Source organism: Perissodus microlepis, chromosome 22 (genome assembly GCF_051167445.1).
Source record: "Perissodus microlepis isolate ML-2025 ecotype Zambia chromosome 22, ASM5116744v1, whole genome shotgun sequence".
In the NCBI taxonomy this organism is placed as follows: domain Eukaryota; kingdom Metazoa; phylum Chordata; class Actinopteri; order Cichliformes; family Cichlidae; genus Perissodus; species Perissodus microlepis.
The window spans coordinates 29,761,457-29,787,775 of record NC_140481.1 but is presented as its reverse complement, the minus strand read 5'-3'; the positions used below and the strand labels follow the sequence as shown (position 1 = coordinate 29,787,775).

The window sequence follows — 26,319 nt, the reverse complement described above, 5'->3', positions numbered from 1 at the left end:
ATCTGAAGTGACATAGAGGCCTGAAAAATTCAGATTCTCTGTCCTCCTCACAAGTGTAGTGATCAAATATGTCATAAAGAGTGGTCATGCCACACAGTGACTTGTGAGCAAGGCATCAAAAAAGCATTATACACCAAAGCTACAAGAAACGCTCGGTGCAATTGAAACAATGTTGCAGCTGTTTGTGAGAACTGCCAAAGCACGAGCTGTTCCTATGGAGGAGAGGATTGACTGGGCAAAGGTTCCGATAGTGGTTGGTGTGTGTGTGTGTGCACATGCATGCATGCTTCTGTGTGTCCATATGTATGTATAAGTTGTCTCCACCATTCGTTTCTAATGACTGGTCATTTTGGACTGGAAACACAAAGAGGGTACAAATGTTGAATAAAATACACTGTATGCAGACTAATACAATTTAATTTGTGTGCTGAAATCCTATTTGTAAACAAAGTCATGGAATCTTAGGTCAGTCAAACTTTCAAATCGGTCGAATATAAGGGATAATATCACCAAGGTGTCATTTCTTGTTTTCACTTTCTAAAAAACTGTGAAATATTTATCTGTGGCATGCTAAAATATACTGAAACAGTAATACATTTTATAGAACTCGTAGTGATTTTAGCTTGCTAACTATAGCTAGCTAACATTAGCCTGCATTAGCTGTTTTTTATTCCAGCACTATTCGAGTCAGACTAAATCTGAACAAGTTCAGAGGTTGTTTTTTTTTGTTGTTGTTGCTGCAGGAAGTTATTTATTCTTGAAAGCTGACATTGCATGTCTTCTTCATCCTCTCTGGCTCTGCCATGTGTTCAGTGGTAAAATCCAAATGATCCGTGGAGCTGTGGTTAATGATGCCAAGAGGAGGGCGGGATGATGAAGTTAGGCCTCAGCACGTCAGCACAGGATTTAAGATGTTTTACTTCTATAGAAGAGACATCAGCTGTTTGCCAAGGGAGAGCTTACGGTATGTGGCTCTAAATTTGTCCTGCATTAGAAAATCAGTACAGCTCCGCCTGACAGAAAAGTAGTGGGTGGAGAGGATTTCTGCAGGTAGCTACTTATGTCATCTTAATCAGGTAGAACAGACCCATTGCCATCAACAAGTCAACATCACAGTTGCTGTTGTTGTTGATGATGATTATATAACAGAGTTCACTTTTTGAGTTTAGACTATGAATCAGCTTGTACTCACTTAAAATAAGTCATTGTAGGACCTAAAACAGTCAGAGCTTTTTGGCTAAATAAATGAGTAAAAATATTAAAGTAATTAATAATTTTTATATAAAAAGTATGAAAGCAGCTCATTTCTAAAACTTCTCCATAACCATGGCAGACATTCACCTCATGCTGCTTCATGAATACCATTTAAGCAGACTTATGGGCATTAAAAGCCAACAAGGATGCTGTACAGTTAGTACGTTGTACACTTGGTATCCATATTTTCAGGGTTGCAGGGTTAATGTCTTTGTAAACCTAACAAAGTAGATGTGGTGCTAACTCTAACCAGTAATTGAATTTCTGAGATAAGAATGCAATGCAGAAACACTGAATAGAGTAAAGGGCCTTTTCTATACCAGTGCGACCTATGATACATTGAACACAATTCTTTATGAAGTCTTAGTCACACACACTCAGAGACCCATCGGGGTTCCAGTGGTTGGGTAGTGATTGCTGGTTGTCGCTAGGTGAAACTGGTTGCAAAGAGGGTGCTCTACCGAATAGCTCTATGTGTTTCCTTAATATACTTGTATATTGCCTCAAAGACACCAGCTTGTCTGCAAACACTTGCCAAATACTCACCGAGTGGTAGTCAAAGTTGAAAAAGTGTGACAAAAACTGAAAATGAGAATATTCACATTCAACATGTTTCAAAAAGTGCACCTTTTACTTTGAAGGTGAACATTTCCACCTTTCAGGTTTCACTACCTCTTGGAAAGCAGTTGAGCAGTTTGTCTGGTTGTTTGCAGAGAAGTTGGAATCTTCCATACAAAGTATGGGCAGCCTAGGTGATTCATGAGCAATTAAAGCAAACGCAAAACAAGGTTTTGGTGTAGTACAGCACAATATACTGCTTTGCAACCAGTTTCACCCACCAACTGCCATGAATCTCCAGCAACCGTTCCAACAAATTGAAGAATACACATTTTTCCTTACCAGTAACTGCTTGCACATGGTTGTTGACAGTCTATAGGCCTCTGTAACTGGGGTCTAGCATTAGCATGGTAGCTTGGACATTAGCACTGTCACCACTCATCATTATGAGCCAAGGTAGGAAGTGAGATGGAGTGTGTTTGAATGCACTGAAAGACAGAATGCGTTCCCTGTGCCCTCCTAGTTTGTTTCAGAGATTGAGTTTATAAAATGATGTAACTGTAAATCACATGACTTTTGTAATTCTTATCACTTATGCATGACTAATAAAAGAAAAATCTAGACGCACGAAATTAAAAGTGTGGAGTGTCACACAGGTTGTGACCTTTCAGTGGGGTTCAGACAGTTGCTTTCCCATCATGCTTTTCTGTATTGATAGAGACTTTGGTTGGTTCAGTGCACTCTGTTGATGGGTTTCTGTGTAGACTGGTTGACAGTGGAGCAGATGGTGGATCAGTCAACACTCACTTTAAGTGTATTTAAATCCCCCGCTGAATGCAGCAGATATATTCTCCACCTGCTGCCTGCCAACTGGATTTAAACTGCTAAATCTTGGCCCGCCTAAAGGTCCAAGGTAGATTTGGAAACAGCTTCCTTTAACTTTGTCACTTCACTTGATCGGGTTTATTTTTACAGCAGACAAACCCTGCAGTGTGCTTGCAATGCTTCAGCGCCTAGAGCAGTCAGCTGACTTGATTTGCTCTGTAGGCTGAAGATAGAAACAAGCCTGTCCTGTTACTTTTAAGGCATAATATTTTACAGCAGTGGTAATAATTAAGCTTTTATACAGACAATGATAATTCAAAATTAAATTAAATCGGATTACTAAAACATAAATTGAATTACTTCAGCAGCTCAATTAATAATAAAGGATAAAAATCTCACACCAGAATAACAGAGGCTTTGTTTTTTTTTGCATACTTAAAATATATATGTTCATTTTTGCCATTGCTTTGTGAGATAATTATCTGAATCTTACACCCAAAGTTTTAATCTGATGTAAGTCTAATATACCCTAGTAAGCTATACTACTTTTTCCTTTGGGAAGATACCATCTGTGCAGTCTGCAATTCTGTTGAAGAAAGATGTTGAATCTATTTAATGATTCTTGAAAAATAATTTATTTCTGTGCATTTTTTTCCCCCACACTGCATCAAATTAAAGTTGATTACGTCGCTTAAGCACCATGAGGTGGGGGGTGGTTCCCTATTTTTTTTTTGCTGGGAGTTTGCAACCCTATTAGTTAGGTTGCTTAATATTTCTGCTAAGTACTCTTTAAAATACCAGAATAGGAAGGATTGAGTAGGTTTAAGTTTATTAGATTGATCAGTATTGCTGAACTATGAAATATTTTAGGTGCAGTGTATTTTTTACATACAGGGATAACAGAATAGCTTTAGTGTTGTTGTTTATTTAAACTTGAGTATGAACTTATACAAAATGCAGCAATATATTAAAAAAACAGTTTTATTGATTAAAAAGCACACTATATCGGATTCATATCAGTATCGGCAGATATCCAAATTTATGATATCGGTATCGGTATCGGACATAAAAAAGTGGTATCGTGCCATCTCTAGTGGGAACCTTTTAAAAACAAGCGCGTTCATGCTCACAGGTGTACACACGGGTGCTCACACACACAAACTACACCCTTTTTGGCTCCTACCTTAAAGCACACTGTGCGCTATCGATATTACGTGCTGCACAATAATGTTTAACATTTAGTATTTACTGTTATATTCCCATAGATCATCGTGATGTTGTTTATTCTATTGCTCTAGTCTTCTTCTGCTTGTTTTCTTTTTTTCTCAACAGGTGATCCAGGAAAAGAAAAAGAGGGGGGAAAAAAGACAAAGGTGATGAAGCAGATTTTCATTGTCTTTTCTCTCTATCTCTTTTCTCCTTTTTCTTTCCCTCTCCTTCTGTTAACTTTCTTCTGAACTTTTCTTCTTGTTTTTCTTTCCCGTCCCCGAGTCCAGTCTGGCCTGATTACAATAACTTAGAATAAAAATAACTAATAAAGATCAAATAAACTATGACAATCAAGTGGACCAGTATAGCAAAAAGCCCACTTGGGAAAGTAAATCTGTTGGGCATTTTTCTTGGCCTTCAGACAATAATGCTGATTGCTACAGTGCCAGACAGGACACAAAAAAAATCCCAGAGTATTTACTGCCATAGTCAGACTGCCAAACACAACAGGATGCTCTCATCTGTCCTGTTGCAAGCGTCAGGTGGAGCTATTTTAATGTGGCTTCTCATTGTAAATGTCCTTACAGGCTCTGTTTTCAAGTCACAATGACAATCATAGACTGACCAGATCTCCGACAAAGTGCAAAATATTCAGAAAAATGGCACAAAATGACAACCTGATCATAGTATAACTATATGTGTGTCAAACCAAAGAAATGAGAATATATCAGTAGTGGTTTGAGCCTTTTGTTCAGTCTTGATAATGAACAAAAATACTCTTGCTGAGTATAAGTAGTAGTGAAAGTTATTTGTGAGAAACATCATAAAAAGTTCTTATGAGTGATGCCACCTCTTGACTATGTATATATACATAAAAAGGAAGCAGCAGCTCAGGGGCTCACACGGGTGCTGATGTGGCTCCGCCTCAGGGTGATCCAGATTAATTGACTCTACCCATCAGGTGGAGGTTGATTTCCTCAGCTACTCACAGACAGAGCATCACTGTTTGTCCTGGACTCCCCAGCTGATCACACAGGTAGGAGACAGAAAGAGCTGAGCAACACTGGCAAGATAAATTCTGATTATAAGGAGTGTGGAAACACTAAGGATACTGTTAGACTTATTACTTTATGGCATCTTAATCAGGTGTTGTTCAACTCAATTTAATGAGCAATGAATTTTTATTTCTTAATGGCTAAATTCAAGTTTTTTGACTTGAAACTGAAACTTTTCTTTGTTTTAGTTTCTTTGTTTTACAGCTCACAAGAGACATTTACCCAAAACTGAATTTTTAAAAATATAATTAAGAGAAATTTCGTCCTATTCACTTATGTTTCTCACAGACGAATTCATTCATTTTATTAAAAATAATCACTTGCATAATTTTTTGGGTATTTTATAATTTGCAAGGAAACGTTTTTGTTTTCATGTAATGATTTGGATCTAGATATTATATCAAACAAGGGTCTTCCAGTTGTAGAGGTACAAATGTTCACTACAAGCTTAGCTGCAGGCTGACTTTTGAAGACCCTTACCAGTGTGTAAATTTAAAGCTATTGATTGACTGTCACTTATAGATGCAATCACTCATGTGAAGATACATTTATGGTTCGGCCATTTCAGTTTTTGTTCAACATTGGTAATGAAAATGTAAACTTTGGCAAGCACAGCATTTTTTCCCATGAAGTAATAGATAGATAAGACTCCTAAGTATGGATGAAGCTCATTATAGAAACTTACCGGGACTAAATAACTCTCAGTACAAGGTGCACTTATGGGCCAAGATCATGTCTATTTGAGTCCTCAGTTGCAACCTGGCTTGGTGCTTATTTTAAGAGATCAACAGGGTAGAGACTTGCACACTTCGATGTCGATAGGAAAGGACTTTACTTTTGACCTGAAATGAACCTTGTCACCTATTGCTGGAAGTACAGATGGTTGAGTGGCTTAAAGAGCTTACCATACGATGTTCTTTTCACAGCTTTTGCGTTGGTGGGCTGAATAGCAGGTGAAGACAGGATCAAGAGGACTGCCACCATACCTCGAGAATAGTTACCCCTTTGACCAAGCAAAGGAGGTAACTTCTTAGGTTAAAGTTGGGTTATAATTACCCTAGAAGAGCCAGGGGCCACATATTCACTCTCAAATAAAGCTCTAAAACATCACTAAAACACCAGCAATGGGAAATAGCAAGAGCGGAGCTGTGTCCAAAGAGATCCTGGAGGATCTGAAGCTCAACACCAAGTTCTCAGAGACTGAAATTGTCCAGTGGTATGAAAACTTCAAGAAGCAGTGTCCAAATGGCCGCATCACACAAGAGGAGTTTCAGACAATCTACAGCAAGTTCTTTCCAGAAAGTGATGCCAATACATATGCTCAACACGTCTTCCGCTCCTTTGACACAAATGATGATGGCACTCTGGACTTCAAGGAGTACATCATTGCCCTCCACATGACATCAACAGGAAAGACCACCAGGAAACTCGAATGGGCCTTCTCGCTGTTTGATGTGGACAAGAATGGATACATCACCAAGTCAGAGGTCTCGGAAATCTGCACGGTGAGTGAAAGGGTGGTGATGAAGTGCTAAATCACTGCTTTTCCTTTAGCTTTGGCTTCTAGATGTTTGTACACTGTTTACAGAAACAGGTGGATTCACAAGAACAAAGTCAGACAAACGTATTATCTGCATAGAAGATGATGTTAGACTGTCTTGAACTACATGTGCAACCTGTAAAATAGCAAAACAGGCCACTATAGTTGAAATTAAGACTCCAAATATGCTTGAATTCTGAGCCTAAACGTGGGTTTATATTTTTATTTTCTTATATATGATCATAAATAAAAAATTATTTATTAATGCTGATAAATAGATTGCATTTAACTTAACCCTAAAGAAATAGACATAATCTTGCAAAGTTTTACACAAATGTTGAAATGTCTACAGGTAAAATCCTTGGTAATGTTCTTGGTAACAGGTAATGTCCTTGATGTAAATATGTAAAAATTGTGTATGTTTCTGTTCTGTGTCTTGTGTACTGTTTGTTTGTATATGTGTCTTTCTTGCTGCTGTTACACCCAAATTTCCCTTTGTGGGACAATTAAAGGATTATTCTATTCTAATATGTCACAACGTAGCCTTGGTTTTCCACATATTTGTTTTTTTACTCTTAGTAAGTGAAATGTTCTAATTTTAATACATTTCAAAGAAGCATGACAGTATGTTAGCTATTAAACTTTGAATAGCAAATGAAGTATAACGGAAACATGTGTGATGGGCACACAGGATTATTTAAGACAGTGTTTGAGCTTGTTTGATGTCATAAAACCTTGCAAAAATAAAGCACATTGAGGCAATATTTGATATGATCTGGTGCTATAAATGTACAAATAATATAATAATACAAAGTAAAATTTAACCAAAATAATTTGAATGGAATTGAAAATTAATCAGTTTTATCTACCACCCCGTGTTTTGCACTCGAATTATTTTTTAGAGAGAAAACTGGAAACTTTCATCAATAAGCATCATTCTTTGTTGACAGTATGCAGACAAATATAAAAAGGCACTTATAATTATATAAAGCCAGTGCCTTCTCACTTTAGTTTTTTGTGCCCACAGTAGTGCTCATCCTCCCTGATATGTAACAAAATTATTCGGTTTACATTTGGAAAAATAAAATTTTGCAGTACTTAACAAAATCATATATTCTTAAGACAGGCAGCTGAGGAGTATTACTGTGCTGTGTAGTGTTAATGTATCTTTATATTGCTTGGAAACCTTATTAGAACAGCCACATTTCATTCTTAAAGATTAGTATTCATATATTCACTAAATAAAGCCAGAGAGACCAAAAGAGCTGGTTGGTTAATCTGTAGAATCACACAGTTTGTTGCTGTTTTTGTTTGCGGGGCAGCTCATCAGCTCATAGATGTGACAAAGCGGTTCAGATTAAAGGAGGATTTGGGTGCAATGGCTCCATTTCCCTCTGCAGCCACAGAAATAGATTTTACTGTATACAGCTGTAGCTCACACAAGTGAAATCTTTTCTCTCTTTTCACCAAATTTTGTTATTTTTCCCTTGACAGGCAATTTTTAAGCTGATTCCCAAAGAAGAGATAGCAAAGTTGCCTGAAGATGAAAACACAGCTCAGAAGAGGGCGGATAAACTCTGGAAATATTTTGACAAGGGTGACAACGGTAAGAAATAATGAAGACGTATATGGACATTGGATATGGACAGATAAGTAGATCAGACTTGCAATAGTGTTAAGCTCTAAACCAATGAAAACACTGGTTTAGAAGTAAATCCCTGAGGAATGTGACAAATCTGGTAGTCATAGGTTAGGCTACTGGATTATAATACTATCAAAGTAAATGACATTCCTCAATTACACAGTTTGTAATTGCAATGCCTTTTAAGTGTATCTATGTTTAATGACCATCTTTGAAGACTTCCTTTTAGTTTTTGATATTACTCCAAATAAACAAAACTAATAAACTATAAGAAACTTTTTTTTTCTCTTTGCAGACCGAATTGCAGAAGGAGAGTTCATCCAGGGAGTTTTGGATAATGACGATGCTCTTCGCTTGATTCAATACTCACCTTTAAAGTAGCTGTTCAGACATTTTCACTGTATATTTCTCTAGTTCTGTCACTGTCTTTTTTTTGTCCACTTCACCTGACAGCACTTTCACAAAACATGAACACATTGTGACCAGTGATAGTGACCAGTTGGTCTAATTTAAACAATGACACAGAACCTCTTGAATGGTTTTATAAAATTTATTGTATACCCATATGTGCTAAGTTATTTACAGCACATAAATGTTGAGGAAAAAAATGGGACAAACTGTAAGCATTTCAAATTTCAAAGTGTCACCGGTATGTGTCTACCATACAGACAACATCCCCTCTTAAACCGGTGAACAAACTTTTGCACCATGTAAATAAAATGTCCATCTTCTGATCGCTTCTTTCACATTTAGAAACTAAGTAAGTATCTAATTTGAATTTCTTAAGAAGATGAAAGCTACAAAGTGTCATTCAGAGTAGCCAAAATTATTACTACCACAAGTTATGTTCTACCTCCTTTTCTAACCCAAACCAACATATAGCCCATGGTGTAACTACAGTAAAGGCAGGAGGTTTCCATTATCCTGGTCTAATTTCATGTCTTTTACATTCTTTATTGTATCCATATGTCACAGTCTTAAATGTTCAATGTCCTAGTTAAGTGGTGAATATGGAGAATAGACTTGTTATTGTAAGACAACATGTGAAATCAAGTCTTGATCCTGTACAATACACTGAATAAAACAACATGTTGGAATTGTAATAAAATGTTATTATCAAAAGTCTTTTTTATGTCGATGTAAATCTAATCTAAAAACTGTGATTTCTTCTTAAAATTAAGAAATTAACAAAATAACAAAAACATTGTTAACTGGAAAATGGCTTCTGTAAAATTAAAAAAAAAAAAAAATTTTAGTACACAAACATGCAGATTTTGATTGACTGATGCATGCCACCTGATTGAAGTTTATATTTTTTTTGTTCAAGTCTGCATTTTGTTCCTTTTTGCCACATCATAACAAATTTACTCTCTGAAAAGGATTTGGCTTTCCGGTATACACATCTGTAGTTCAAGTAATAGTGATGTAACTCCACTGTTGATGATCCACAGCTAAGTATGCAGTACTTGCACAAAATGTCAAGACAAAGTTAATAAAGCAACCATGACAATATTGCCATTTTTTCTTTATTAGAGCGTGCTCTAAATGAAGAAGTGAAGAAAAAATGTCAAAAACAGGAAATGTGCTGAAGTAAGTGACAACTAAATTTCTTGTTAATGACTGTGTCTCTTTATTATTACATCCTTTCCCATTTATCTTCTCCCATATATATTTTTTGATGACTCAAAACTTAATAATGCATTATCTGTAACTGTCCTACTAAAAAAAGAAGAACTACATTTGAAAAATAAAAAACCCTAAAAAGCAAACCAGAAAAACAAAACTATTTATAGTATAATCCTTGCATCCCGCTGTGAATAGTTCAGATTTAACGAATCCTTGGTGTTCTCAGTATGGTCTGTAGCTAATCCAAAAAAACCCAAGTATTACTGTGTGGATTTTTAAATACCTCGGCATCAAAATCTCCTCTTTTATGTTGCTGCAGTAGCAGAAATTTGTCACCAAACCAAACTGATCGGAATATCACCATGATCATATTTTATCTACAAATAAGAGCCAAATCCTTCATGCATGCATCTCCAGATGTCCTGTTTAACAGTGGACACTTTCTTAAATTACACAAGACACAGAAGTGTCTGCATAAAAGATTAATGTTGTTTCATAATAAAAAAGACCTACTTTCTTGTTCTAGTTTCTTAGAGACATCTGCCTTACTTTTTTTAGTCACTTCAAGTCACAGAAGAATAAATTTACTTCAGATGCTTCCTTCAAAAACATCATGTTTGGTGTCTGGGAACCTTCAGGTGTTCCCAAAATGTTCAAAATGAAACGTGACACAGGTCTGTTTGTGCAAATTTATACAAATTTTTAAAAGCCTCTAATTTGTATATGTTGTTGGTTGTGTAACTGTTGCATAATTCAACTGTTTATATACATTTTAATTACTCTCCACATACTGCTCAGAGACCTTACAGTTGACTTTTATCTGTTTCTGTCCCTGCATGATGTCAAGCTCTCTCTCTCTCTCTCTCCCGTTCTCATTCCCCTGATTGCAGAGATTACTGACATAATCTTCTGTCCAGCATTTGAAAGCATCTGTCTGAACATCCAAATCTCTCTGTGAATGTAATTGTTGATCCTTCTTTTTTCTTTCTTTCCTCGATCTACTGTATCTGTGTCTGAGGGACCCAAATGAACCATTAACAGGTATTGGTTCTGCAGATATTTGATTCTATTCAGCGAGTTAAAACTTGGATTTTTAGATGGTTCTGAGTGGAAGGTAAAGTGATCACCAAAGTAATTAATGTTTTATAAATGTTGCCAGTTGTTTATTTAAATATTTCAATACAATATATGAAGGTAAATCTCATAATAGCAAGAAGAAAAAAAGTCACAATAATTCCAAAGTGAGTAGAAATCATCCGAAATTATTTCAAGGTCAAAGCCAAGCTAAAGACCAAAAAATTAAAAATTGTAACTTCTTGCTTATTAAAATGTAAAAGCAGATGTATTTTTTGCCTTTATTTATTTTCTGTGTATTTTGACTTAAAGAGGTCAGCGAGTGTTGGTTCTTTAATTCATTGTAGTGATGTAGTTACAATGCAAAAAGATAAATACGCTTGCAGCATCTTCATAAATGATAAAAACTGATAAAAAAAACTCTGATGTCAAAACTAAGTTTACAAGACACCATTGATCACAGTCTACCCCATTATTGCCACAGGCTAAAGACGAGCCACGTCACACCCAAATATTTCAGACAAAATAGTGGGTTGATGATTTCCAGTTTATTCTTCAGAAATGTAAATAAACTACATTTTCTCTGACACAGTTTCTTGAAATATCTGCAGGTTTAGATGACAAACACTCGAAATTCTGGTTCTTCTTGATTTCATCGATGCAAATATACATTACCTTGGAGCTGTAGCTCTAGCATGAATGAAGCCAATGTGGAAATACCAAAAACCTGCGGTTCGGGTGTCCCAGTGGACCCGTGCATACTGCTGGATGCAGAAGGGCATCTATAGAGTCTGGCCTCTTCCTGACAAGTCTCTTCCTGAAAAGGTTTTTACAGAGGTCGACTCTATAAATTTCTAAAGTAGAAATGACGCACTGGTACATCATCTTCAGAAAGTTTAGAAAGTCTATTTGTTTGAATGCAAATCTATGTGGGTGCACATAGCACCAAATGGTACAGTTAAGTTAGGTTTGAAAGCCTAAACCCTTAACTTGAATGAACTTGAAAAAGAAAATAAATTTTTGTCTTGAAGAACGTTAGTATCATTGACTCCATTAAAGTCTGTTACAAGTGACGAGTCCAGTCATGCAATGAATGTGCTTCATGTTTATTCATCACCTTAAAGTGGAGAGAATTTTATACAATCATGCAAAAACAGATTAAAAATAAAAATATACACACAGCAAATGTGATTGCAAACTTGTGTTATATTATTTGTTATATTATTTGTTATGTATTGTTGCCCCTTGAATACATTCACATCATCTCTAACATCCAACGAGTCACTGAATTACATCAAATCCCTGAAGAAATGTAAGGCTTGAAAAACAAAATAATTTGTGCAGTTTTATAAAATCAAACTGTGTGTGTGTGTGTGTGTGTGTGTGTGTGTGTGTGTGTGTGTGTGCGTGTGTTTAAATTTCAGTTGCCTAAAGTTATATGTACTTCCAGCCAGGAACAACTGTAAGCTAACTCCATGTGTAAGACATGTAGAAGGGCAAATCTAATAAATGTTACATCATAATATTCTGATTCAAGTATTAAACCCTATTCAAATATTCGCTTGCCAATATAATAATCCCAACTTAGCAGCTCTGTGAAGCTTGCATTGTCTTTAAGCCAGTTATTTTGGTTCTTCTACTGCACATACGTCTGCAGAGTTTACACCGCCATGTGGACAGAAACATTACTGAGATAGGATGAAGATGTTGCTGTGGTAAGTCTTACAGTAATAAACCACAACACTAACAGTTCGGGCTCTTTTGCTCGCTACTGGTCCAGAAATTGAAATTGTCATACTGTAATAGATGTAGTACTGAAAATAGTCTAGAATTGATTTGAAACTTCATTTGTACAACCCCACATGTACAAAACTGCAGTTAAAGGTTAAAGGTGTGTGTGTGTGTCTGTGCAAGTCCTGTGAATTTTTTTCAAATATATTTTATTGTAGTTTTAGTGAGAAAAGTAAAATCTGCCGTGGAGAGATGTTTGTCGAGGTCTTCTGCCCCGAGAAGTCTTAGCAGAGTGAGTCCTCTCGCTCCTCCTGGAGGGCATAATTTATCTCGTCCATCTCACGTTCACAATCTTCACATCCTTCGGTGCCGCAGCCTTCCACCACAACCACACCATGAGGGTCTGCCAGCTTCCCCCCTCCTACTCCACCTGCTCCCATTCCTCCCCCTGCTCCACCTCCCATCCCTCCCATTCCAACACCATTTCCCCCAGCACCTGCCATAGATGGCATTCCTCCCAGTCCCATCCCAACGCCAAGATTTCCCATGCCTCCAACTCCAATTCCTCCTCCACCAACGAGCAATGCTCCCCCAGCGCCACATGCCAGAGGTCCAATAGCTGGTCCCACTCCTCTGGGCCACATTGGGTCCATTAGAGCCCCCTGTTGTCCAAGCTGCATCAGCTGACTGACGGAGTAAATCCCTCCCGGCCCAGCTCGAACAACCTCCTCATAGGAGGGGGCACTGGTGGTATTTTGGGCCTCCTCCAGCCTTACCCGAGCCCGGTGCTTCATCTCAATGATGGTCTTGGTGTAGGAGTTCAATGTGGCCACAGCAGCTGCCATGCAGCAGCTGAATGAAAGCCATGCCATGCTGGAGAGGGGGAAAGATTGAATCTTTCTAGTATGATGACCAGCCAATACAAAAGGTTGTGTAAAGATTTGATCAGATCAGAAAGTGGTACAGTGAAGTTCTTTAAAGTGCCATATAACTACTGAAGCTTGGAGAGACAGCATCTATAACTGTGGTCAGTTAGTTCACATCCACTCACCACGGGCAAGAATGTCATGGAAATTTGGGGCTTTTAATTGTTTCTTTGAAGGGTTCTTTTTCCAAAGTGGAATGACGATAAACCATACATTTTAATGATTTAAAAAAACAAGAACTGGATGCACAAGTTTGAATTTATTTGAAATTTTCTCTAATCCACACATGGTCAGGAGTATCAATGAAGGCTCAAACATATACGTACACTCACTTCAAATAAGGCCTATTAAGTTCAAGAACAGCCTAGGAACCACAAAGGCTCAAGCCTCCCATGAACTGGAAACCAGTTTTACATTGCCATGGACTGAGAGTACAGACCAAGAAAGATGTCCCAGGTCCCAAACCGACACCTTCAAGCTAAACTGAAATTTTCAACTGCCCACATGGAAAAGCAAAATTCCTCCTGGAGAAAGATTCATGGTCAGATGAGACAAAGATTGAGCTACAATGATAGTAGGAATTGTTTGGAGGAGTAAAGGTGAGGCTTTCAAACCTCAGACAACTATACAAACTGTTAAGCATAGTGGTAGAAGCATCATGCTGTTTCCTGTCAGTGGTACTGATACATTTCACAAAGTGGATAATAAAGACGGAGGAATATGTTCAAATTATTCAACTTTACCTCAAACCAACAGCTAGATGTTTGCACCTTAGATACAAATGGGCATTTCAACAGAACAATGATCAAAAACACACATCAACACTGGTTTTGAAATGGACAAAGCAACTAGCATTATGCACCTAGAATGGCCTACCTAAAGCCCTGACCTCAACCATGTTGAAAATCCAACAAATCAGCCAATGAGATTGGTCAAATATCTAGAATAGCTAGAATTATGCCAGACGCTTGTTGATGGCTACCAAAAGTGTCTGGTAAGGGACGTTTAACCAGATATTTGTGGCGGTATATGTATCTTTTTTGCTTCTGACCCCGTGTGGATCACAGAAAATTCCAGATAAATTAAAAACTCGTGCTCTCAATTATTGTTTTTTAAAGTCATTAAAGATGTGTTCTGTGCAATTATTTGACCCTAGAAAAAGAAATATAGAAAAATAATTAAAAGCCACCGTGCCAATCATTCATGTAAACTCCTGACCACAGCTATAGGTAATTGAGACCATGTTAGTGTTTGTCACAGCCACTCTCAAAACAGCTTTCTGTATAGCTTGCTAACCAGATAATGTTTACACACCTTGCAGATATAAAATATTATGACAATATTGGGTGATAATCAAACTCTGTGGGATATTTCATCTAATTTGAAGATTGTTAGGGAATATTTTACTTTAATACAGAATAATTACTTTGGATTAATTGAAACTTACGCAAAAGACCAGCCGTAGTCCCAGCTCTGTGGCCTCCAGTCTTTAGGTCCGATGCTCACAGTCATCTGAAACACGGTTGTGTACATCATGTGAGCTACCATCCCCATCATGCCTGGGAGAGGACAGAAACATGGAGATATGGTTACCTTTGCTGCAACCTGAAAAAATATGGTTAAAAAATAAAAAAGTAAGATGAAATAATTCAAATTTTGGAGGTTATTATTGTAGGAATGACTGAAATATGGCAGTCCTGCCATCCATCCATCCATCCATCCATCCTAGCTCTACTCTGAGCCCCTCCTGAATTACTGAGGTCCTCATCCACACACCCTCTTAAGGAAAGTCATTTCCACCATTTGTATCCAACCCTGTTCCTCTTGAGGTTTTTAGATCAAGCAAGCAAGTGTCCAGAGTCTTTTAGGACTCAGAAAATGTTATTTGTTCTCACCTGAGAGGACAGTGCACATGGCTGCAAAGGCATTGATCTTGAGGGCGTTCATTTCCCTCTTGGCGCAGAGGCACAGTGCTTCCACACACATCAGTAAGAAGCCCATAGCCAGGAGACCGATGTACATGAACTCACTGATGACAGACAGCCAGAGCACACCTGGAAGCATTTAAGGATATAGAGATAATTTCTTCAGGTTAAATATTGAAAATTTTCTCTGTTGTGAGATGAAAATTTGGTGTTGGACCAACCTTGTGTCTCTCCTGGTGTCAGCTCAATGAAACTTCGACACTTTTCTTCCTGATCTGCACCTTAAAACAAGGGTTAAGAAGCTTGTTATATTGTCTTTAAATCTATAATGTTTACAGGGGTCTACCTCTTTTATACAAACTAGGTTTGGGGAGAATAATCCTTTGAAGCACTGAGAGGCACACACATACTTAAAGGTCAAATTTAAAGCTACAGTCAGCTTTGAACCACAATCAGTCATAGTTGCAATCATTCCATCGAAGGATATAAGACAGTGATTGCTTTCTGTTTACAGGATACCCAACATCACTCTGTACATGCTTTTATATGTGTGTGTTCATAACTATGTAGCCCATATGGCACTTAACAACAATAACAATGTTTTCTTTGGTCTCTATTATCATTTAGTTCGTGAAAAGAAGAAACCTTCTCAAGCTTCTTTTGCCATTAAGAGAGGATGGTTGCACTTTGTTGTGTGACTCACATGTGTTAACTCAATACTACCAACAGTTTTTCCATCAGTTTTTGCGTAGCAACAATAATCCAGGCTTAGAAAGCGGCTTAAATGAGGTGCACTATATTAAATGATAGATTTGGACTCTGAAAATCCACAATCCCGATGCAGTGAACAAAATGTATTCAAATCTTCCTCTGAAGCAAATACGGGATTTCATTGGGCTGAGTCAGCGAGATCACATGGGTATTTTCCAAGTTTGCTGTTTGTGTTTTATTCGTTGGACAGCATGTCCCCGTTGAGCTCCAGTGACAGGACATTAAAAAGAGGGAATAATAATTTATACTTAAAGAGGCTGGCATCTCCACTTGATTTGTAAAGCTTGGATAAAACCTCACATGAAGATTTAAACATATGAATGTGTTTGTGCGTATAAAATCTTTAGACTTGTCCCTCATGTTGAGATGTGTCCTCATAGAAAGCACATCTCCAACTTGTCCTCATCAACCAGATTGCCAGTGACTGTTAAAACAAATAATATAGGTTCTTGCAAAAAAATTCAAATTTCCACAAATCTGTGAAGCAGTTAAAACACAAACAGAGGAAGAGGTGAGGTTCATTCTGTGGGACATCTGGACTGATGCAAGTTTCACAAGATTTAAGAGTTTAAGAGTCTGCCAGGTTTTAAGTTACATACCTGAGCACTGCCACTGCCATTTCACACCAGTCAGTGCTGCAAGATGGCCTCATGACCAATAAGGTTACAGCTGTGCATGTGATAATAAATGGTTCGATAAAATTATTTGCCAGGTATTTGTGCATAAAAATACTCTGCAACACTTATTAATTGTTCTTACAGTGAAGGCAGGAATAATCTAATGGCATAATAACTGCATTATTAGCTCTACTGACTGTTTACTAGCTTTTAATGCTCCTTTGACTGTGGCTTGTCCTTGAAAGAGGACAGACAAATGACTTGTCAAGGAAGTATTTGCAGATCACACCAAACTTTCACCCGAGACACTCCGATTTTATGCTTTTTGGATTTATTTTACTTATTCCTTATTTTTTCCTTTCCTCTTAGTTTCTTATTTATTTTGGATAATTTTAATATGAAAATGTGTTCCAGTCACTTCCTAGTTTCAATTTCACTTGCAAGTAAAAAATGCTGTAAACTTTAGTCACAGGGTTTCATGGAGGCTCTGTTTATTCACAGTTATGTTTACTGCAGTCTGAAGAGGCTATTTTCATTAATGCACATGAATAGAGTTAAAATTATATTTGAAAATCTGCTGTTGCCCATTTTTAAGTGATGTTTGATGCATTTTAATGTATGTATTAACTTATTCCTCTATCTCAACCTGCCTTTAGTTTTTGGGTCATTACGGTAATAAAAATGTTGTAATTAAACTTGTTTTAAAAGGTCATTTATTTCCGCCTCATTTACTTTTACATAGCCCCTTTCACATGAGAGTGTCATCTTGAGATTATGAAAGAAATCAGTTGAATGTTGCACGGAGAGTTTTTTATGGAGGTTATTCAGGCACAAAAATCCCCCAGTTATTCGATCCTGATCAAAGTCTGTTCCACTCACCAACCTTCATTGTGCTTCTCGCAGGACAGCCAGAAGCCGGTGTGGAAGTATCTCAGCATGTACTTGTCCTCCCCTGTCTCCCAGATGTAGTGGACAGCGTTGGCCAGCTGCTTTTTCCTTATCCTGGCCAGCTCCTCCTTCTGCTGAGGAGACAGCGTGACACTGGAGGCTGGGTTCCTGGGGTCTGGGGTGGGCACCTCTGGATGAAGAGGACAGGAGTTTTAGGGGGACAAAAACGGTATAAAAACATACCTTTTTGCTTGAAATGAGCAAACTTAAGTAATTAACAGAATCATTTGTGTTCTTGTTTTTTTCCAAGGAGCTTTTGCTCTAATAAGACTAGAGCTGCAGAAATATGAGAAAAGTATGCCAGCAAGCAGTGCTATAAATCCTGTAGTAGGTCTCCTTTGGGTCACAGTGTGTAACACAATCCAGCCCTGAAACCTTGTTCTCCGTGTTATCAGCCCTTCTTTTATGTAATAAAAATTAAATACTACACAGAGATAAAATTGGTTTAAAGCTGAATGATGGTAAAGTGGGTTAGCAAATCCAGACAACATGCAGCTGCTGCCATAAAGTGCTGAGATAAGCAACAAAGCCGGGATTATGTGAATCTCTGGCAATAAAGTCTAAAAATACTTAAACCCAAGCAGCTGTGGAGATCCTGTAATAGTAAAACTACTAATGCCATACTGTAATAAGAAAACAGGAAAATAGTAAAAGTGACAGGGAAGCCTGGCCAATCCCACACCCCACAACAACATCACAGATGCACTTTGAAAAAGATCATTTTTGATGACTTGTGGTGTGCGACAACACTGTGGTGCACTGAGAATTCCTGCGCTCAGACTTTCTGCACAAACTGCACGTGCAGCCAAGAGAAATGAGAAATCCAGCTGGCAGAAGGCAAAGGAGAACTCGGAGAAAAAGGGATAATTCATGTTTAAACTGACCTCAGGGTGAAAGCACTTTCTTAGAAGCTGGTTTTCATTCAATTAGGCATGTATCAAATGCTCCAACTGTCTGCTAGCTGTGAGTAAGTAGTGAATACAGCTTAGATTTGTTATATGCTCTTCTGAGTTGTTTTTAAACATCCATCAAAGCCAGTTAAGATAAGCAAGAAAACAGACGTTTTGAGAACTCTGCGCTTTGGCCCACGTGTGGCCCAGAACTCATGAGATGGGGTTTGCATAGGTTATGGAGAAGGTCTGGTCATGACAACCTAAATTTGTACCCACATAAGGTGGTGGAGCCAGTGTCAGGTTTGGCACACGGCACAGTAAGGAAGCTAGGAATACTGGAAAGGGGAGCACCCATTTCTAATGGGAGCACAGCAGACACCGTCAAATACTCAAATAGTTGTTTTCTTCTGAGTGAAGTGACCTGGAAACAGCAGTGTGGCAGGCACATAATAAGAGCTCTTTAAATTCTCTAAGGAAAGGAGCTCGAATCCTTTATTATCTCCCTTAACTCATTCTCCAAGAAACCAAAGGAGACAATGCTGTCCCATAATTCATAGTGACACTACATCAAACAATGAGCAAAACAGATAACGCAGATTATGTAAATGTTAAAAGTGAGTTCAACCTTTTGTGTCATAACCTGCAGAGATGTTTTTAGATGCAAAACTATAAACATTAGGTTGCTATGATAAATATCTGCATCTTAGCAAGTTGTTGCCTTCTGTAAAGAACGCCGTGTGTGAATTTATGAGTTTGTATCAGTTGTCTTCTCAGTTTGTTGCTGTTCTGTGAGCTTTTAGGGTTTTGTCACAAATATAGAAATCCCTAATAGTAAAGGCCAGAGTTACACTGAATCATCTGTCCAACTGAAAAATAAAATATCAGTGGATGACAGCTTTTTATTGATTGTTTGGTTTTATATGACCAGCAGTAAAAGAACAAAGCACGAAGTATATACAGCAGTATATAGTTTCACCTCTTCAGACTAATGTCAGCAACATCCATCACATGATAAATAAGTTTAGTGTATGTGCAGTCAGAGCCTGAGGATTTCCATCAAGATCAAAATTACAGAAATATTTTATTTTGGTTGATTTGTGGGCTATTTGATCACAGCTAATCCCAAAGTACGGAAAACTACAAAAAAGGAAGTAAAACTACCAACAGTGCAAATAAAGCAAAAAATCTCAAAATGATGCATGAAATAAGAACAAAGTCCTTCAGCTACCCTAAAATTCATTTTTTTAAGAAAACTATGCAGATAGTTGTGTCATTACTTCCATTTTGAGATGATTAAACTGCATCTGCTGTTACCATCAGTGACTTCAGCTGTTGCCAAATTAACCAGGATCCTTGAAATCTTTGAAATGTCCAGAATAAGCACTGTGTGGCCCGTATGTCTTACCTGTGGTGTACGGCTGGCTGTTGTTCTGCCCGCAGTTTTTCATCTTGACTGGCGACAGGCAGACCGGCTTCACCACCTTGTGTGTCCCTTCGCACCAATAAGAGGTGCAGAAAGCCCAGACGGACAGCGTGAGGGCCAGAGAGGTGAGGAACAGTGACAGCAGGGAGCGGTTACGTCTGGACATTTTCTCCAGCATGACTGTGTCTCAACTCAAAAGCAGCCAAATGAGAAATGAAATGGTTTTGGCAAGTGTGTGTCAAAAATAGCTGCAAGAGCCAGACAGGTTCTGGTGACCTGTCTGGAGCAGAAGATTGGGGAGCTTTCTGTGATAATACAATAGAGATTGAAAATAAAGTGGTAGGAAAGAGAGAGAAGTGAGGAGAGGGGATTAGTGGTATTTGAGAAGTGGAACGAAGGACGGAGGGAAGATAAAAAGTAGTCTGTTGGAGAGATAGAAGTAGGGCGGCGCTGGAGAAGGAGAGCTAGCGCTGAGCAAAGGTCAAATAACAGTGGAATAAAGAAAGATGAAGCTATGGGATTTAATCTTTTCCAGCAACAAGAGACAGATGTGCGGGCCAGAGGATGCAGGGGGAGCTCTAACTCTCCTCCTGCTGCAGTGTCACTTAAAGGAAATAGGCATGATGAAGAGAAGCAGGCCAGTTTTAAATTTGGGACCTTTGTTTCCTTTTGGAGACTTTGGTCACAAATTTAGCCCATGTTTCTACTGCAGTCACCGCTCAGGTCTCATATTAATATCTTCTCCCCTCTCAGATAAAGACAAACATCTAAATCTTATCCTGTGGATTTTGAGACTAATCGGTTCCACTCTCAGGGCACATCCCGTTCTTCAACCTGTTCCTCCACCTCAGTGAGAGGGATTGTACTCATGAAGAAGTGATTAGTCCAGCGTCTCAGGCCTACCTCGGGCCTGGTAATCTGTGGTAATCTTGCGGGGTTAGGTGGATGAGTTTAATGCTTACTGACACTCATGCTGTCATTGTCTGAACGACCACCTAAGAGAGGGAAAAACAGATGATGGAGGCAAAGATCTGGGATTAGGAGTCATGAAGACAGAGTCACGTCTATGTCCAAGTAATTTGAGCTGCACTTAATCCTGCCAGGTGCCACATTTGTAAATTGGTTATATTTAATACAACGTATTAGACTCAAATCATTAAACTAGAATCTGATGTAGCAATACAATTCTGGGATAGGGTCCACCCCCCTGTGATAATATAATATAGTGATAATATAATATAATATAATATAATATAATATAATATAATATAATATAATATAATATAATATAATATAATATAATATAATAAATTGTATTGTATCATGTCCTATTGCAACACATCATACATTATAAGCACAAATGTATTGGGCCTGACCTCTTAATCACCAGTTCTTGTGTTCTCTCTGCTTGTACACAAGCAATTACTTAAAAAGATTCCACTGAAGTCTGAATGTGTGCAGATTTTGTAGTAAAAGCAATTAATTACAAAATACGATCATTGTGTCAGAAACATAGAGATCATTAAAGACGTCTAGAACATGAAAAACACCATTTTTTAAATAAAGAAGTAAAGAGAGTAAAAACAAAAGTGTGTGTGTTTTCATATTTGAAATCATATTTCCCAGTATTTGACAGTTTTCTTTTCAAAATTTATTATCCACTAAATGTGAATTAAAGTGTTGATAACTATAAAAAATTAGCTATTTCCAAAAACTACTTTAGATAAAGTTTGATGGGCATCACAGCAGGAGTTTCTCTGTGTACGCTATAAACACCCACCCACCCACACCCACACACAGAGCCCCAATTTAATCAAATGACTAAATTCATAACTTGATCGACGAGGCACTGAGGTTTAATTTCATCTTATCAAATCAGCGTGAGGCAAACCTATAATCCACACACTCCACAAATGCATGTACTGTTCTGCTGGATTATTTGGTACCACACACCTGACCACGTCATCAATATAAAAGTCTAAATGATGAAGACAAACTGCACAAAACCTGAAATTCAAAGATCCCTAGAAGGAGAGGGGCTGAGCTGAGAGTGCTACCGCTATTTATTTATTTTTTAGATTTTCCACAGACATCACGATAAAATCATTGTCAGGTTTAACACAACAATGGTGACGATCCGATATGGTGACACCTTCCTCAAGACATTCATTTTTACTGACTCCGATCTCAGTCTTAGATTAGAAATGCTGGTTTTACTGGTTTAAGATGTCAGCGATAGGAAAACTGAATTAACACAGCTCGTTGAAGCATCACAGATTCCCATAAATACAAGTAAAAAATATAGTTTCCCTGTTTGAGAGAGCTTTGTTTCATCTCATCAGTAAAAGCTGAAATCCAGCTGCTGCCGATTGATCGGCTTACACTTGCAGAACATAATGAAAAAAAAAATCTACTTACCTTTCCTTGGATCTCAGGAGAGGCTCTTTTTGTGTTTCCTTCACCTGTCTTCAAGCAGGGTTCCAGTTTCCTTCACCTTTCTTTTTCATGCTCCCTTATTACTCCCTCGTGCTTCTTTGGGTGAGTTTCCATCAGAAACCCACCCAGATTTCCCTCTAATCCTCCCAAGTCCATCTGTTACTTTCCCTCCCCTTTGCTCCCTGCAGTGTCTTTTCCTCCACTCTCACTCTCGCCTGCCTTCCTCATCACGCCTCCTCTCTCAGTCATGGCCTTGCTGACCTGTCCTTCTATAGATTAATTTGTATACATGGTATAGAAAGGCTTAGATTGAGATGAGAGCTGGTGTTGTGATTGTAATTCTGCTCCTTAAACTCTGACCCGTCTTAACACAAGTGAAGTGCAGCTACTGTTTATACTGAGTGATGACTGCACAAATCACTGGGCCGTGATTAGAAAATGATTTTGAGTTTGCTGGATGTTTTCTTGCTTCAGCTGCCTTTGTGGTCTGTTGAAATCAAACATCTGTTTTGTTGCTACACCTTAAAAAACGTTTTTAAGAACTTCTCCATCTGTATCCTAAGATGATGCCAAAACCTTACCAACCCTCTCTAATTATCAGTCACCAGCCAGAAATCATGTGAGGCCCAGCTTTGGTTTTCTTATCTGGTTAGTCATCAACATTGCATACTATTGTGAAAGTGCTTTAAATTGCTAATGTTATGAATTTGTGTTGTACACAGGGACATTAATATTTGATCCCCTGCTGTATTGAAATTAATTTGTATGGTTGTTTCATTTTAATTGAAAGAGACAGAAATCCAACAAAAGTCCAGAAGAAATTGCATCACATAAAAGTTATTGACTTAAATTTCACTGAGAAATTTAAGTGAAATTCTCCCAATCAATCAATCCACCATCCACCATCGTGGTCAAGTCCAAAGAGCTCCCAGAGGACATCAGGAACATGACTGTAGACCTGCACAAGGCTGGGATGGACTACAATATAGCAAGAAGCTTGGTGAGAAGGTGACAGGTGTAGGTGCGATTGTCCGGAAGAGGGAGAACTCTAAACGGCCATCAGTCATCCTTGGTCTGCAGCTCCATTAAGCTCTTGAATCCAGGGGTGAGGGTGATCATGAGAAGATGGTGGATCAGTACAAAACTACATGGGAGGAGCTTATTATATTATATTAAGTATCTGAAGCCAGTTGGGAGCACAGTCACCAAGAATACTGTTGTTAACACTGTGATGGATTGATCCCCCTCCTCAGGAACGAATGTATACAGGCCATCTTAAGTTTGCCAGTGAACATCAGAGATGGTTCAGAGAAGTCTTGGGAGAAAATGCTGCCATCAGATGAAAAACAAGTTGACTTCTTTGGTATCAACTCAACGCACTGTGGTTGGAGGAAGTGAAATGCTGAGTATGAAACATTTGCTTTGGAGCTGTTTTTATGCTAAGGGTGCAGGATGACATCATGATGCAGATGGATGGGGCCCACTTCTGTTAATCTTGGAGATGGGTCATCGATGACTCTTCCAGCATGACAGTGACTCAGAACACCAAGGGAACAAAGGAGTGGCTAAATAAGAAGCACATTAAGGCTGAGCGGCTTGCCTCCAGATGTCTTCTGTGGTTGCTTCTTGGTTTTGTTTCTTGCACTAAACAACACATTCCTCATCAGAATCAGAATCAGAATCAGAAAGGGTTTTATTGCCAAATGTTGAGCAGGTTTACAACATTAGGAAATTGCTGCGGTGCTTAGTGCAAACATACTGTCATAAATAACGCTTAAATAGACATGAGAAAAAAAAAAAAAAAAAAAAAAAAAAAAAAAAAATAAATAAATAAATAAATAAAATAAAATAAAAAATAAGAATAAGAATTAAAAGTGCTAAGTAGATAGATATATACATGAGTGCAGGTGGTGATCAGTGCCAAACATGGAATGATGCAGTGAACACAGCGTAGGGTCATGTGTTAGTGGTGGGAACAGTCATACGGTTATTGTTCATGTGTCCAACAGCAGAGGGGAAGAAACTGTTCTTATGGCGAGAGGTTCTGGTGCGAATGGACCGGAGCCTCCTGCCTGAGGGGAGCAGGTCAAACAGACTGTGTCCAGGATGAGAAGGGTCAGCTGAGATCCGAGCTGCACGCCCCAGTGTCCTGGAGGTGTACAGGTCCTGCAGAGATGGGAGTCTGCAGCCAATCACCTTCTCAGCAGAGCGCACAACACGCTGCAGTCTCTGTTTGTCCCTGATAGTGGCTCCAGCGTACCACACGGTGATGGAGGAGGTGAGGATGGACTCGATGATTGCAGTGTAGAATTGCAACATCGTCCGTGTTGGCAGGTTGAATTTCTTCAGCTGCCTCAGGAAGTACATCCTCTGCTGGGCTTTCTTAATGACGGAGGTGATGGTGGGCTCCCACTTCAGGTCCTGGGTGATGGTGGTACCCAGGAAGCGGAATGAGTCCACAGAGGTGATGGGGGTGTCAGTCAGGATGATGGGGGGGAGTGGGGCTGTGTGCTTCCTGAAGTCCACAATAATCTCCACTGTCTTCTGGGCATTCAGCACCAGGTTGTTGTGGCTGCACCAGGACACCAGACGTTCAACCTCCCTCCTGTAGGCAGACTCATCCCCGTCCGAGATGAGTCCAATAACGGTGGTGTCATCTGCAAACTTGATTAGCTTGACAGACTGGTGGGTGGAGGTGCAGCAGTTGGTGTACAGGGAGAAGAGCAGAGGAGAAAGAACACAGCCCTGAGGGGAGCCGGTGCTGATGGTCCGGGAGTCCGAGACATTCTTTCCCAGCCTCACATGCTGCTTCCTGTCCGTCAGGAAGTCAGTGATCCACCGGCAGATGGGATCAGGCACATTCATCTGGGAAAGCTTGCCTTGGAGATGGTCTGGAAGGATGGTGTTGAAGGCAGAGCTGAAGTCCACAAACAGGATCCTGGCGTAGGTTCCTGGGGAGTCCAGATGCTGCAGGATGAAGTGTAGGGCCATGTTGATGGCGTCATCTACAGACCTGTTGGCTCTGTATGCAAACTGCAGGGGGTCCAGGAGGGGGGCCGTGAGGGTCTTGAGATAGGAGAGAACCAGGCGCTCAAATGACTTCATGACCACAGATGTCAGAGCCACAGGTCTGTAGTCATTTAGTCCAGTGATCCTTGGTTTCTTGGGGACAGGGATTATGGTAGAGGACTTGAAGCAGGCAGGCACATGACATGCCTGCAGTGAGGAGTTGAAAATGCCAGAAAACACTGGGGCCAGCTCGTTTGCACAGTGTCTGAGGGTGGCAGGAGACACACCGTCTGGGCCGGGAGCTTTCCGAGCATTCAGATTCTTAAACTGCTTCCTCACACCTGCTTCATGAATATGAAGAGTAGTGGTGGGAGGAGGTGGTGTGAAATCCCCCTTTGTGTGGGGTGAGGAGGGGGGTGTTGTAGGTGAAGTGTTTGATGGTGGTGATGGCTCTATGGAGGGGGGAGAGGTGGGGGAATGAGTGACTCTATTGTTGGGGCCGTTGGAGGTGTGAAGGCTGCCTGATGGCTCGTCAAAACGGCAGTAAAAGTCGTTAAGGGTGTTGGCCAAGAGCAAGTCATCAGTGGAGTGGGGGGTTTTAGGCTTGTAGTTGGTGATATTCCTAAAACCTTTCCACACAGAGGCCGAGTCATTCTCTGAGATCTGCTGCTGCATCTTCTCAGAGTGCTGGTGTTTAGCAATGTCCACTTCTTTAGTGAACCTGTACTTGGCCTCTCTGTAGCAGTCCCTGTCTCCGCTTCTGAACGCCTTTCTCTTTTCCAGCCACAGCTTTTTGAGTTTAGGAGTAAACCAGGATTTGTCATTGTTATAACTCACCCTGGTGCGTGATGGCACAA

The 26,319-nt window shown here is 39.2% G+C and overlaps 2 protein-coding genes across 2 annotated transcripts; one reads left to right on the top strand and one right to left on the bottom strand.

Annotated features, from left to right (window-relative positions):
- Positions 1-4,790: 4,790 nt before the first annotated feature.
- Positions 4,791-9,724, top strand: LOC146363478 (visinin-like). Its single transcript, XM_084919309.1, has 4 exons — positions 4,791-4,882; positions 5,828-6,406; positions 7,936-8,047; positions 8,379-9,724. Exons 2-4 carry the CDS (start codon positions 6,026-6,028, stop codon positions 8,462-8,464), a joined length of 579 nt encoding a protein of 192 aa, XP_084775435.1. The 5' UTR covers positions 4,791-4,882; positions 5,828-6,025; the 3' UTR covers positions 8,465-9,724.
- A 2,149-nt stretch (positions 9,725-11,873) lies between these two features.
- Positions 11,874-24,259, bottom strand: LOC146363477 (germ cell-specific gene 1-like protein). The gene is made up of 7 exons (XM_084919308.1): positions 22,436-24,259; positions 20,000-21,012; positions 17,637-17,831; positions 15,587-15,646; positions 15,336-15,494; positions 14,888-14,999; positions 11,874-13,387 (listed from the first exon to the last, which is right to left on the bottom strand). The coding sequence occupies exons 2-7, from the start codon at positions 20,193-20,195 to the stop codon at positions 12,799-12,801; spliced, it is 1,311 nt and encodes a 436-aa protein (XP_084775434.1). The 5' UTR covers positions 20,196-21,012; positions 22,436-24,259; the 3' UTR covers positions 11,874-12,798.
- Positions 24,260-26,319: the final 2,060 nt, after the last annotated feature.